Raw genomic sequence first — 16,136 nt, forward strand, 5'->3', positions numbered from 1 at the left:
TAATTCTCAGTGTTTGTCTTTACTCTGGGACTAATCAGTTTCTCCAGCAAAAATCTGCCATCTCATTTGAGCAATCTCATAGCCAAGTGGATAAGGGTACTGAGAGTTGTACTTTCAGCATGTAGATTTTCATTTAATGCCCCTCTTTTCAGTAAGCTGCCCTCTTTCTCAGCTCTGCCTGGTGGCTCTGATTTCAGAGTTCCTGTGGTTTAGTTTCTCCAGACACCAAATCTCCTGTCTTCTCTTCTGATGGCAAAAGTATAGTTAACTGAATGCTTGGTGTTCAGGGAGGGTTTGGGGACTTAACTGCATTTTAGAGTAATAGTCAACTTATTTTCAGCCTATTTTTTAGAGTTATCTGATGGCTCCAATTTATGAGAACCTTTCTGGGGTTTTGCAGTACAAAGCAAGTTTACTTCTGCTAGCTTCAGTTTTGAAGTCTCTGGTCTGCTAAATAAATCATTTACTACTTATTTTTCCTCTAGCTCCCAGAATGTTTGTTACTGGAGTTTCCTTTCTGATTCTCTCCCTTTCTTTTTTAAAATGCCAAGTATCATTCTTTTATTTAACATTGGTAAAGCTGATTTTTTTAGGTGAAAAGATAATTCTAATATCTTCTTCCTAGCCCAGTGGATAGTTTTGCCCAGTATGTTGGGGTTTGTACATCTGATTTGGAAAACATAGTTTCAGTCTACTTGAGTGAAAACAGAATACTTTTTTCTGTCATCTCTCCAGACATAAGATACTTATTGCAGACAAAGGGCCTTCAGTGTTTCTTCAGGTATGGTCCACAGAACATCTGCATCAAAATCATCTAGACTATGTGTTAAAATTTCAAACTGTTGGCCCTCATTCCAAGCCTATTGAATTAAGAACATCCTGAGTGTGCGGCCTGAGAATCTGAACTTCAACAAATGTGTCCAGATGATTCCTAGCCCCACTAAGTTTGAGAACTCCTGTTCTGGTATTCTAAAACTTCAAATTTACTAATTAATGGAAATCTTCATAGATTCCTTGTTTGCTTTCCTATACTGTATGTGTTGTGGTTCATGAGAAAGAAATAAGTTATATGACATAGAAAGCAGGTTATGGGAAATTAGATCACTAGTTGCTAGCTTAGAACTAATGCAGGGAGTTAAATCAGGAAGAGAAAAAATTCTACAGGTTAGCAGAAGGTAGTCCATGTGGCAACTCTAACTTAGCAGAAATAAATATTCCCTTAATATTTATATGTAAACATATTTCATTATAGTGACTTTTCCCTGTTACTTCTAAAAAACAACATGAGGATTGAGAGAATATCTTATATGTGATGGTCAAGGTATAAATAAATCATGGGCACCCTTAAATCAAAAGAAAATTCAGACTTTTGTGATGCTCACATTTGTTAATCGGGAAAATGACTCAGTAAGCCTAAATATAAAAAGGCTTCAAGAAAATATTGAAGTTTAAAATGTATAAGTCAATTGAAAAAAATACAACATAATAGCATTATTATGGAATGTTCACACACAGATCAGTAACTATAACAACAGAGATTTTTCCAATAGTGTGGGTAAAGGAATTTAGAGAACATTTTAAGAGATTCAAAAGGGAGCACCTGGAGTAACAAAATTTGATTAAGGATGCTCACCATGGATTCCGACAGGGGAGGTCATGCATAATTAGTATGTTAGAAGTTCTTTAAAGAGCTTTTTATGGTAGATGAGGAAAAACCCATTGATACTATTCTTATTTTAAAAATTAGTCTAGTGTTCAGGCTAGGGATTAATATCATATTTTAAGATATGAAAGCTGATTTTTTTTTAAGATTTTATTTATTTATTTGTCAGAGAGAGAGAGAGAGAGCGCGAGAGTGAGCACAAGCAGACAGAGTGGCAGGCAGAGGCAGAGGGAGAAGCAGGCTCCCTGCTGAGCAAGGAGCCCGATGTGGGACTCGATCCCAGGACGCTGGGATCATGACCTGAGCCGAAGGAAGCGGCTTAACCCACTGAGCCACCCAGGCGTCCCTGAAAGCTGATTTTTTAAAAACACGTAATTTGATACTGGAGTTTATTTTCAAGAGGCCAATTGTCTTCTATTTATTTTCAACTTCAGTGTTATACAATTGGATTATTTTTGAATCTTATAAATAATTATTTGGTAATCAGAATTTATTTTCTTAAATAAAATCCCAAGTGTGTGGGGCAGGAATGTGAATTTCATCAGCTGAAATAAAAGCAAATGAGAATTTTACAGTTTGCAGATTTATTTACTTTACAATAAATACTTAACGACAGATAATCCTTAATATTAAGATCACAGATTTTATGAGATCATCTAATTAACCAACTCAGAAAACTGAAACTTAGAGAAGTTAGCTGCTCTATCCAAAATGGATCAGTTGGAATGGCTAGGACGAGAACCCATTTTCCTAGTTCAGATTTTCTCCATTGTAGGAAAGTGCCACAAGTTAGTTTTTTATGACATTTTTTAAAAAAGATTTTATTTATTTATTTGACAGAGAGAGATCACAAATAGGCAGAGAGGCAGAGAGAGAAAGAGGGAAGCAGGCTCCCTGCTGAGCAGAGAACCCAATGTGAGACTCGATCCCAGGATCCCGAGATCATGACCTGAGCCGAAGGCAGCAGCTTAACCCACTGAGCCACCCAGGTGCCCAGTTTTTATGACATTTTAATTCCTACGTGTCCTCACTTAAAAATGAGTTAACATAACCATGAAAAAATGTGCAATATCTGTTCACAGTCATAACAGAATAACTAGTATCAGAGTAGCCATCCCATTTTATTTATTTATTTTTTAAAAAAGATTTATTTATTTATTTGTTTGAAAGACAGAGATTACAAGTAGGCAGAGAGGCTGGCAGAGAGAGAGAGGAGGAAGCAGGCTCCCTGCTGAGCAGAGTGCCCAATCCCAGGACTCTGGGATCATGACCTGAGCCTAAGGCAGAGGCTTTAACCCACTGAGCCACCCAGGCCCCCCTAGCCATCCCATTTTAAACAACTGGGATTGGACAAAATACATGAAACAATGATTTTTAGATATTGCATCATGAGAAGTCAAGCTTGAGAGAGGAAAAGTTGAAGCGAGTCCTACAATGTACCCCATCTTTATACTATAAAACTGTGGTATAAGGAGAGAAAATCTAAGAAAAGCACAGTGGTCTCTACAAGCTGAGGAGAAAGACATCAAAGTAGTAGGAGGTGGAAATGTTGGAATTGCCATAATTTATGTAAATGCCATAAATTAAGGAACTACTTAGATAATAGTTCCTAAAAGTTGCTTGGGGGTCCCCTTGTATCTTTGGCTAAATATTAAGTTGTTCATGTACGAGGTAAACTCCATAAAGGCTTGGTAGAAACAACTAACTACCAGGGGAAAAAAACAACTAATGGAGATGTGAAAAGGAAATAAGAGTAGGAATACATTTGTGTTTTGACATGTCATAGGAGAGAGATTTTATTAAACATGTGGGAAATTCACAAAGATTCCCAAAAAGGTAATCATTGTCCAGGAGGAAAGTCAGTTCAATAGAAACAGAGCCCCCAAATAGAGTTAACAGTAAAAAACTTAAAAAAAAAAAAAAAGATTTTTTTTTTTTATTTATTTGATAGAGAGAATATGCACAAGCAGGGGGAAGGGACAGAGGGAAAGGGAGAAACAGAGTCTCAGCTTAGCAAGGAGCCTGATGTGGATGGAGCTCCATCCCAGGACCCTGGGATCATGACCTGAGCTGAAGGCAGACACTTAACTCACTGAGCCACCTAGGTGCCCTAGTAAAAGACAAAGACAAAATGTAAAAGACAGTTTGAAAGCTATTGTAAATATGTGAAGGAATTAAAGAAAAACATGAATATTATATGAAGAGAAATGGAAACTAAAAATAGAACCAATGGAAGTTCTAGACCTGAAAAATACAGTATCTTTTTTTTAACAGAACATTTTTTAATGAAAACTATATTTTTCAAAACAAAAACAATTTCATGAGAAAATACTTTTTAAAATTTGTGCAAATCTATTTTATGCTTATCTTATTAGAAGATTCTACATTTAATCTGCTTTGGTATTTTGATTTAATTTTTTTTAATTTTTTTGTTAACATATAATGTATTACTAGCCCCAGGGGTACAGGTCTGTGAATCGCCAGATTTACACTTCACAGCACTCACCATAGCACATACCTTCTCCAATGTCCATAACCCAACCACCCTCTCCCTAGCCCCCTCCCCCCAGCAACTGTCAGTTTGTTTTGTGAGATTAAGAGTCTCTTATGGTTTGTCTCCCTCCGAACTATCCCATCGTGTTTCATTTATTCCTCTCCTACCTCCCAAGCCCCCCATGTTGCCTCTCAACTTCCTCATATCAGGGAGATCATATGATAATGGTCTTTCTCTGATTGATTTATTTCGCTAAGCATAATACCCTCTAGTTCCATCCACATCGTCGCAAATGGCAAGATTTCATTTCTTTTCATGGCTACATAGTATTCCATTGTATAAAAATACAATATCTTAAGAGGAAAAAAAATCCACCAGATGGGTTTAACAGCAGATTAGACATTAGAGAACAGAAGATCAGTTAACTTTAAGATAGGGCAATAAAAGCTATCCAAACTGAAGTATAGAGAAGAAAAAAGAAAAGACTGAAAAAAGGTGTCCTTTGAAGAGTCAGTATCATTTCTGTGCCCTACAGCAGCCAAAGTGCTTTAAAGCCTTTCCATGCTGTATAGTTTGCATACACCTATCCCAGTGAAGGGAAGGAGAAGTGTTGCAAGAAGATCCATTCTGTACTTCGCTGAGAAAGGCAAAGGGCCTTCCATGAAGGACAAAATTACAGAATGGGTGTGTGGGAGAGAAAAAAAATACTGTAGATTTTCAAAGTGCATCTGCACAACCCACAGTCTTCTCCCCAGCAGTGTTAACTCTGCATTTTTACAGTGTAGCGTTTGTGTAGATTTGGGCCATTAGTGGCATATTATTTGGGAGTGGGAGGGATGGAGGTGGGAAGGCCCAGAGATGGGTAGGATCATTTTTGTTAAATTTGGAGCCTGATTGGGGAAATGGTGAAGCAATGAAAAGAATAAACTAATGGTGTGTCCAGAATACTTTATCTTTAAAAAAAAAAAAAAATCATTGGCAACCTAAATGAAGGCTTCGAGAGGCTATTTAAAAGCTGTGAATGCCTGAAATTTATAAGCCCAGGTGTTCCCTGACTGAGCTTAATGCTGTTCCCAATAAAGAACTAGTCCAGTTAATAAGTTACCAAAGTTGCCATTTTGGGGGATGGAAACTGTTTGAAGTGGGAAAATCTTATCGGAGCATATACATGGGCAGGTGGTTCTGCCTACCCTAAAAGAAGGCAGCAAGGGCCCCTGGTCTTAGGGGAGAAAACTCCTGAAGCCTGTTATTTGAACTTTGAACTCTGAAATCATTCTTGATGGCTGGATTTAGTCACTAACAGTACAAGTTCACGAAATCACTTCAACATTTGAATCATTTCAAAAGCCCTGGTCTCAGAAGTTTAAACTTTCATACTAGAGCAGTGGTTCGCTTTAAAATATAAAACAAAACAAATTTTTTTAAATCCTAAGAATTAACTAATACCCAAAATGCTGTCTTGAATCATGATATCCATCAGTTCTTGACATCATCTAGGTCTGCATCTAGAACTCCATTGTAAAATCTTTTTAGGCACATGTTAGGTTTCTGCGAAAACTTGGTTTAAACGTAAACTTAATACTACATTGTTATTTTTTGACTTAATGAAACTATAGAATTATAATCCTTAAGGAAAACAAAAAGAAAAACAAATGAGTGACAAATTGTGCTATATCCATACCAAGGAATACTCTTCAGCAATAAAAAGGAACAAATATTGTGGTAAATGAAAGAAGGCAGATACAAAACAGTACTCACTATATGATTCCATTTATGTGAAATTGTCGAACAGATAAAACTTCTCTAGTGAAATACAGGGATCAGTGGTTTCCTGGGGCCAAGTGTACTGAATAGTGATTGGGAAAGAGCATGAGAAATTTTGGAGAGTAAAGGAAATATTCCATATCTTGATTGTGGTGGTGGTGGTTACACAGACACATTTTTTTCTTTTTTTAAAGATTTTTTTTTACTTATTTGACAGAGAGCGTGAGAGAGCACAAGCAGGGGGAGAGGAAGAGGGAGAAGCAGGCTCCCCGCTGAGCAGGGAGCCTGACACAGGATTTGATCCCAGAGATCCTGGGATCATGACCTGAGCCGAAGGCAGACGCTTCGCCGACTGAGCCACCCAGGTGCCTCAGATACATTTTTTTCTACCTGCGTTAAACTGTACACTTAAAATAGGTACAGTTTATTTCATGTAAATTGTACGTTAAAATAATAGTTTTAAAAAGGAAATAATAGGGCATCTGAGTGGCTCAGTGGGTTAAGCTTCTGCCTTCGGCTCAGGTCATAATCTCAGGGTCCTGGGATCGAGCCCCGCATCAGGCTCTCTGCTCCGCAGGGAGCCTGCTTCCTCCTCTCTCTGCCTGCCTCTCTGCCTACTTGTGATCTCTCTCTGTCAAATAAATAAATAAAAATCTTCAAAAAAATAAAATATTTTTTTAAAAAAGGAAATAATAGTATGTTTGGCGTTATTAACATTTTAAAGTAATCTGGGCTATTTATTTTAAGAAGAGATCAATTAAGTATAGAATATCTCAAGAGTATATTTTAATAGATTACTTGGAAAATTTCCTCTGGTTATCTACTTCCCATTCACATTTTAATAATAAAATGCCAGAACACCTACATTTCAAATTCACCAGAAATAATTGCTTTTACAAATCATAGTGATGTTCATTATTAGTAAGAGCAAATAACTAGATTTGGCATGCATTCTTTCATCCAGTTTTATGAGAAAAAGACAAATAACTGGCCAATAAATTTATTTCCAGGATTTATTCAGAAAAGTACCTTTAAGTTATTTAATAAGATGGGTACAAATTCATCCCAATCTCCTGGCATCTTCAGGTTGAAATAATGATCATAATTTTTATTGTAAGTCATTATAAAATATTGGTCTTAGCAGAGAGTTATGCTTAGTACATTTTATTACAGTTTAATTCTTTGAAGATTCACAATGTATTTGACAGTCTTTCAGTTAGCAAAAAAATCTATAAAAACAGATTCCCTTTCTCAAAGTATTCATGATAAATTGTATTCTCTTCTACTGAACAAGTACAATTAATTGCCAAAGGTGAAATATTTTTAGTAATCCAATGAATTAATTTCATAATTATCCATTAATTTTCACTATTTTCAGCTTGCTAAATTTTTTTTTTTAAGATTTTATTTATTTATTTGGCAGACAAAGATCACAAGTAGGCAGAGAGGCAGGCAGAGAGAGAGGAGGAAGCAGACTCCCTGCTGAGCAGAGAAGCCAATGCGGGGCTCAATCCCAGGACCCTGGGATCATGACCTGAGCTGAAGGCAGAGGCTTTAACCCACTGAGCCACCCAGGCACCCCAGCTTGCTAATTTCTTTTAAAATTCTTCTCTGGGTTTTTAATGATTTTCTTCTTAGGTTTATATAGTGAATACTGTTGTAATCTATTTGCTGTACAAATACCCATTGAGTTAGTTGAAACAGTGTTCCTCATTTGAGGAAGCTGGGCCAAAAAAAAATCTTTTTTCTATTAGTTAGGATGATAGCTGCTAATAACAGAATCCTGATTTAAACAGACTTAAGCAAAAAGGAAGCAAGAAATCCAGGAGTAGGATAGTTTTAAGCATAGCATGATAGGACTCCAGTTAGATTTTTTTTTTTTTTTGAGTTTTATTTGTTTAAGTAATCTCTACATCCAACAAGGGACTTGAACTCATGACCCTAAGATCAAGAGTCTCATGCTGTCCCCACTAAGCCAGCCAGGTACCCTCCAGTGATGTTATTTTTAATTTTCTGGATTTTATGCTCCTTCGTATGTTGGTAACAGGCCAGGTACACAGCCTGGTACAATTTTGACCAGTGGCAGAAAAAGACTATCTATTCCTTATGAATGATGAAGCCTTTTCCAGAAGCCCTTTCTCATGTCTCATTGGCAGAACTAGATTGTGCCTACTCCCAAACTGACAAGAGGCATAGGACCACCATGATTGACCTAGATCAATCAAGGTAACTGTAGCTTACCTCAAGTCCAAAGCTATAAAAGTGAACCTCTAAACAAAATCAGGACAGCAAGTATGAGGCAAAAAATGAATATCGGGTAGGCCACTAAGAGAATTACTATGAATGTTAGGAGATTTTATTTTATTTCCTAAGGTCAGTGTAAGCTTTGGGCAGTATTGAGGGACCATGGAGTTTGGTAACTATGAATAATACTAATGCTGATGTGGTCATTTGTGTGATTTTTTTTTTTAAAGATTTTATTTATTTATTTGACAGAGAGAGAGATCACAAGCAGGCAGTGAGGCAGGCAGAGAGAGGAGGAAGCAGGCTCCCCGCAGAGCAGAGAGCCTGATGTGGGGCTCGATCCCAGGATGCTGGGACCATGACCTGTGCTGAAGGCAGAGGCTTTAACCCACTGAGCCACCCAGGCACCCCTGATTTTTTTTAATATTTAAAATTTTACAAAGTATTCTTAACCCTTAGGCCATACAGAAACAGGTTGTGGCCAGAATTAGCCCACGATGTGTAGGCGGCTGACCCTTGCCACAGAAGACCTTTTGAAAACGGTTTACGGGGAAGTATAAATCAGGACTTATACTTCTGAATGTAAACAGATAAAAACATGTCTTTGAGGAGAAGGCCCTTGTTGGATCTAATGGCTTGTCGATTTGGCTCATTTGGCCATGGGTGATACTGAGCTCTCTCACTTGGACTGGGGTAGGGACATTCCAAACCCAGAGGCTCTAGACTGTGCAACCACACCACCTCCATGGTAACCGTTCCAGAAACTGCACACTTTGCACCAGATATGCCAATGGTTAGAGGTAACTCCCAGAACTATTAACAGATTAAACGAAAAAGAGTTTGTAGAAAATCTCTTCCCAGCTGCTTGTCAAAAAGTCTGGTTTTACAGCATGATGGCTTTAAATTTCAGTATCAGAAGGAACCTAGGCTGAAAGAAATTAACAAAATGTGAATTTGTAAAAATAATATTTTAACAAGTTTAACAGGTACAGATGAGTGGAAATGGTATTTTAATTAACCTTAATATTACAGCAAGATGACACTGTTAAATAATTGTGAATTATAAGAATGACCTGACAAGTAGTGGCTTCATTTCAGGGCTTTTGACAGAAATTTGTATTGATACTAATTCATACCACTGATAATTTACTCTGAGAAAATGATTCCTGAAGGTTGGCATTGCTTAAACGCTCTAAGGATCTTTCATCCTGAAAGTAGGAGAGAATGACAGTGTTGCTCATGCATTATTAATTTCTAGTATCTGATTTTCTAATCCTGGCTTTTAAACTCATTTAACTCTTAAAATTTGGCTTGCACAAACATTTTTACTGATATTTTGGCACAATGAAAAGAGGGATCTTAGAGTTAGAAAGCTGTGTAATTTTACTTGACTGATTTTTTTAAACACAAAGACAGCACTATTTGAAATAATTTTTTAAATCATTGAAATTTTAGTTGAAATAAATGGGACCATCTTTAAATAGCTCACATTTTGCTTAGTTTAATTGGGAAATTATAACTTTGGAGAAGGATATTTAGATATTTGAATCTTCACTAGTAACTAGAGAATATAATTTGTACCAAAGGTCTTCACTGAACTTTTAAGAAACAGATTTTTAATATTAAGAAATTGAGCACTAAACATAAAGAATGGAAAGATCAAGAACATGGGGAACCAAAGGAGGAGGCTCTATGGGACCAAACATAGATTCTTAATAGTGATGAGAGAGACTGGCTAAGGAAGAACATGTACTGAATTGTCTCCTGTTAATATTTCTGACAAGGAGGGTGGTGGTGATGGTAAAAGGATAATCCCTGGAGACAAAGTCACATGGAATAAAGTGACCAATAGGAGAATTTTGCTACTCAGAGGTGAACTGTGTCCGTAAAGTATCTTTAAAAACACAAGGGTGAATCCCATGCCTATGTCAGGAAGTATGTTTCACTCCCCTTCCTGTCTAAAGTCACAGGACAAAACTCCAGTTTCTTCTGATAACTTCTCTCTTCTATTTTGAATATTGCTGTACAAGCATTTTTAGTAAAGGTTCCAGCCCATGGATAGGAGTCCAAGGTGAGCTTGGAGGTCATAGATTTGCTCCACATGACAGAGTTTATAATCACTTGTGAAATACATTGCAAGAACATTGTTATTTAGGTAAAGCACTGATATTGTGAATAGTTTCATCATCAGTTAGAGGGTCTGGGATTATTCTTGTAACTTCAGTCTTACTCATAAACAGATATGCCTTCCTGATTTTGAGAAAAAGAGTAGCAATACATTTCTGAAAAATTGCCCAAAATTGGATTGCAGCTAGCATGCAAGAAACACACACAATTCTGTGAAGGCCTATGGGACTTTGTGGCTCATGAGAACATTACTGGTCATGTGTGGGGTAGAATGAAGGCTGAGAACCTCCGATGTAATCCAGTAAAGGCCAATTTGTCAAATTAAGTTAGTCAATTAGATATTTGCCTTTTAAATGCAACACACATCACTTGATACAGCCATTAGATAAAGCAAATTAGTCACAATGTTTGAAAGTTGTTCTCCAGACTGAAAGGGAAGTACAACTTTGTCTTTATATACATATGAAGCTCTTTAAATATGTTTGTTGTCACAAAGAAAATGAGTTGGTTGGGCTAGGACTAGGATTACAGTTCTAATTTTAAAGTAGTAGAGGGAAAGTTCTACTCACAGCATGAGAAAAATTAAAGTAACAAAGTTGCTGGAGAGTATCAGGTAACCTCATGGAAGTTTTATTAGGTTTTTGAAAGTGACTCCCAAAACATGAATCACTATATCCATTTATAAGTATATAATAAGGGTGCCTGAGTGGCTTAGTTGGTAGGATAGGCAACTCTTGATCTTGGAATTGTGAGTTCAAGCCCCACATTGGGTTTAGAGAATACTTAACAATAGCACTGGGGTGGCTCAGTCAGTTAAGTGTCCAACTCTTGGTCTTAGCCCCGGGTCTTGATCTCAGGGTTGTAAGTTCAAGCCCCACTTTGGGCTCCATGCTGGGCATGGAGCTGACTTAAAAAATAAATAAAATAAAATAAAATAAAATAATTAAATTAAATTAAATCTTTTTTAAAAACGATATAATACATTCTAAATCCAACTTGAAAATACTTTGTCTTCTATTTTCACTATTAATGGCTATAATGTACTACTGCTTTTGTGTAACCTAAAACTATTGAAAGATAATGTGGATTACATGATTACAAAATAAAAAGAATATCTTTTCATTGCTGTTAACACCCTGCCTCCAGTTCTGCCCAATTTTATCCTTACCTTAAAGACTTATTTACTTATTTTTAGAGAGAAACAGAGAGAGAGAGAGAGAGAGAGAGCATGTGAACCTGAGTGGGGGGAGGGGTAGAGGGCAAAAGCGAGAATCTCAAGCAGAACAGAGAGGGGTAAGGCCAACTCTGAGCTGGATCCATGACCCTGAGATCATGACCTGAGCCAAAATCAAGAGTCTGATGCTTAACCACCTGAGGAGGGACCCTGATCTCAGGGTCGTGGGATCAAGCCCCATTTGGGCTCCATGCTGGGCGTGGGATCTGCTTAGGATTCTCTCTCTCCCTCTGTTCTTCCCCCTGCTCACTCTCTATTTCTCTAAAATAAATAAATCTTAAAATAAAATAAAATATTAGAGAAAACAACTTTACAATATTAAAAACCATTGAAAGAATTTCTTGAGATTCAGACTTATAGGAAACCTTGAAATGTGGTTTATTAATTTCACTTTTTTGTACCCAAACAACCTAAGTTATCAAGGTGAACTGTGATCAGACAATATAATTGATTTTAGGACACTGGGAAAGAATTTAAAACCCAAAGAAAGTACCTTAAGACCTAATTTATTTATTTTTATTTATTTTTATTTTTAATTAAAGTATAGTTGACATATTTGTTTCAGGTGGGCAGCATAGTGATTCAACAGTTATATACATTACAAAATGCTTACCATGATAAGCATATGCTATCTGTCACCATATATAGTATTAACTATATATCCTATGCTGTACTTTTCATTCCTGTGGGCTTACTTATTTTATAACTGGAAGTTTGGACCCCTTACTTTCCTTTACCTATTTTGCCCATCTGTCCACCTCTCTCCCCTTGAACAACCCCTAGTTTGTTCTCTATATTCATAAATGTGTTTCTCTTTGTTATTGTTGTTGTTTGTTTGTTATTTGTTTTTTATTCTAGATTCCACATATAAGTGAAATTATATAATTGTCTTTGTCTGTATGACTTATTTTGCTTAGCATAATACCCATTAGTCCACCCATGTTGTTAGGATTGGCAAGATTTCATTCTTTTTTTTTTTATGGCTGAGTAATATTTCATTGTATATACATGCATTCTATATATATATGCTTATCCATTCATCTATTGATGGATACTTGGGTTGCTTCCATATCTTGTATCTGTATCTTGGCTTCTGGATAATACTGCAATAAACATAGGGGTGCATATATCTTTTTAAATTCATGTTTTTATTTTCCTTGGGTACATACTCAGAAGTGGAATTACTGGATTGTATGGTACTTATATTTTTAGTTTTTTGAGGAATCCGTACTGTTTTCCAATTTACATTTGCACCAGATTACATTTCCACGAATAGCGTGCAAAAGTTTCCTTTTCCCCACATCCCTGCCAGCACTTGTTATGTATTGTCTTTTTCGGTACTATTCATTCTGACTGCTCTTAGGTAATATCTCCTTGTGGTTTTGATTTGCATTTCCCTGATGATTAGTGATGTTGAGTATCTTTTCATGTGTCTGTGGTCATCTATATATCTTTTTGAGGAAAACATCTGTTCAGGTCCTCTGCCCATTTTAATTGGATTATTTGGGTTTTTTGGAGGGTTCACTTGTATGAATTCTTTATATATTTTGGATATTAGTCCATTATTGGAAATACTTTTGCAAGGATCTTTTCCCGTTCAGTACATTGCCTTTTCATTTTGCTGATGGTTTCCTTCACTGTACCAAAGCTTTTTCGTTTGTTGTAGTCCCAGTTGTTTATTTTTCCTTCGTTTCCCTTACCTGAGGAGACACATCTAGAAATATTTTGCTAAAGTTAATGTCCAAGAGGTTACTGTCTCTGTTTTCTTTTGGGAGTTTTATGGCTTCAGGTCCTACATTTAGGTCTTTACTCCATTTTGAGTTTTATATTTTTGTGTATGGTATAAGCTAGTGGTCCATTTTCATTCTTTTACATGGAGCTGTCCAGTTTCCCCAGTACATGTATTGAAGAGACTATCTTTCCCCCATTTTATATTTTTGCCTCCTTTGTCTTAAATTGACCATCCAAGTGTGGGATTATTTCTGGGTTCTCAACTCTGTTCCATTAGTCTGTGTGTCTGTTTTTGCACCAGTACCCTGCTATTTTGGTTATTTTAGTTTTGTGATATAGTTTAATAAGGGAGTGTGATACCTCCAGCTTTGTTCTTCCCTTTCGAGACTGCTTTGGCTCTTCCAGGTCTTCTATGGTTCTATACAAATTTTACAATTATTTGTTCTAGTTCTGTGAAAAATACTATTGGTATTCTCATAAGGATTGTATTGAATCTATAGATTGTTTTGGGTAGTATGGGCATTTTAACATTAATTCTTCCATTCCATTGATATAGTATATCTTTCCATTTATTTGTGTTAAGACCAAATTTAAAGGTAATATGCTTTCATTGTAAATTAATGAAAAATATAGAAAATAGCAAGAATAATGTCAAAATTTCCTATAGGTCTAGCATTTATTAAATATAGTGTAACTGTTTTTTAATATTCATTGCATCTTTTTTCTTTTTTATTAATTTTAAAAATATATTTTATTTTATTTTAATTTAATTTTTTTTTTTTTTAAGTAAGCTCTTCACCCAGTGTGGGGCTTGACATCATGACCCTGAGATCAAGAGTTACATGCTCCACTGACTGAGCCAGCCGGGTGCCCTTGTTTGTGTGTTTTTAAAAGTAAAATTGTGATCTAATAATTTTAACTGCTTTTTTTCTTTTCATATATTAAACATTTTCTAAATCATCAAATATTATTTTATGGTATAATTTTTGTAGCTATTTAGTATAGAAAGGACTTTAAATGTTTATTTGATTCAGCCAGAGCTTACTGTAATAAATTACTTATAGGTTTTTCCCTTCCTGGGTAGGTTTTAGATACTTGCACAATGAGAATGAACCTAAATTCACCAGCCAGATATCTTTATGATTGGTATGGCAGAACAATTAAAGATATTTCAAAAGGTAAGTGACAAAAATTTTATAAACTCTAACATTTCAAAAAATACTTACATAATTTTGCTTTTATGTATTTAAAAGGAAAACAGCTATAATAAAAGTTTAGTTTTACCTTGGATAAATATGTCATTCTTATACAAAAGGGAATTATGAAAGGGATTAAGTTTTGAGGAATTTTTATTTTAGCATGTGTTGGTCCCACAAAATTACATTGGCTGGGTGACTTGAACAACAATTTATTTCTTACGGATATGAAGTCCAAGTCCAAGATCAAGGCCCTGGCAGGTTCATTGTCTGTTGAGGGCCCCTTAATTGATTCATAGAGTGCTATCTTCTCACTTTGTACTTATTGGTAGTAAGGGCAAGAGTGCCCTCTGGGGTCTCTTGTATCAGGACACTAATTCCATTCAGGAGGGCTCTACCCTTATGACGCAATTACCTCCAAATACCATCACATTAGCTTTCAACATTTGAAATCTGGGGGGACATAAACATTCAGCCTATAGCGCAGCTCAAGTTTAGGTTTAAAATAAATGAGTATTTTAACTTTAGTAAGCCATCACTTAATAAACAAAAGCAACTGATAAATTTTCATAATTTAACAGGCATTTTCTACAGTATATAGCTTTCAGAAGAGAAAAGAGAAATCATACTGCTGTGTTCTCAGATAAAAATGTTTTTAATTGTTTTGGTTAACTTCTAGAGGTTTTCAAAAGTTATGGAATGTGTTTTAAAACAATTTCATTGCATGTCTTTATCAAAATATGAGACCTCCATCTGTATTTCTAAAAGCACTGATTTGCTAGTCTTTAAAAGCAAAAATACCATGAATTCCATATTGTACTGCTATTAAATTACTATTAGTAGTAATTGCTACTATTTATTTTTTTACTTTTTTAAATTTACTTTTTATTGCTTTAGTTGTAATTACTATTACTTTAGTAGTGTTACTATTAGTACTACCAAATGTACTACTATTATGATCCTATCACTTCCTTTAAGTCTTAACTCCATATGCCTGAAAAGGGCCAAAATATGAAGTGGCATACTTAAACTGCAAGGCTAGATCCAGAAAGCTTTAAGTTTTTTTTAGGATATGGCTATACTGAGTACCTACATTTGTTTCTAATATCCTTGCTTATACTGTATTAAAGCAAACCATTACTGACTTTATCATTTTAATACTCCAAGTGTCTACTATTATATTTTGATACTTATTGTTATAACTCTTAAATTTTTTCTGCCAGGGATTATATGTGTGTTTGTGTATTTAGAAAGTAAATAAATTGTTTCTTGGTCATTTTTAAGTGTTTGTGTTAGATATGATCATTATTTTTCATTTTATTAGGAGTTTTTATCTGAAGATTTAAAAACTTCTGTAGACATACCAATTAACTAGCTCGTTACATACCTGTAAGACATATGTAACACAGGGAATACTTCCTTATGGTCTTTTTTAAGGGGAGGATACAGAGGGTATCATTATGGAAGTTTATTTCTTCTTTCTTGCAGTCCCCCTGATCACACTGGCTAAAATGATCTTTATGATCAACAATATTATATAATTGGGGCACCTGGGTCGCTCAGTGGGTTAAGCCTCTGCCTTCAGCTCAGGTCATGATCTCAGAGTTCTGGGATCGAGCCCCACATCAGGCTCTCTGCTAAGCAGGGAGCCTGCTTCTCCGCCCACTTGTGATCTGTCTGTCA

General features: G+C 35.8%; 1 protein-coding gene across 1 annotated transcript in view; it reads left to right on the plus strand.

Annotated features, from left to right (window-relative positions):
* LOC111149984 (doublecortin domain containing 1) overlaps window positions 1–14,443 on the plus strand; it is a 75,531-nt gene extending 61,088 nt beyond the window's left edge. The window contains exon 8 of the mRNA XM_022507282.1: window positions 14,342–14,443. Within this exon, the coding sequence (XP_022362990.1) occupies window positions 14,342–14,443 (102 nt within the window). The remainder of the gene's footprint in view (window positions 1–14,341) is intronic.
* The last annotated feature ends 1,693 nt before the right edge of the window (window positions 14,444–16,136 follow it).

This window comes from Enhydra lutris, unplaced genomic scaffold, assembly GCF_002288905.1.
Source record: "Enhydra lutris kenyoni isolate GAN:26980312 unplaced genomic scaffold, ASM228890v2 scaffoldscaffold22, whole genome shotgun sequence".
Lineage (NCBI taxonomy): Eukaryota > Metazoa > Chordata > Mammalia > Carnivora > Mustelidae > Enhydra > Enhydra lutris.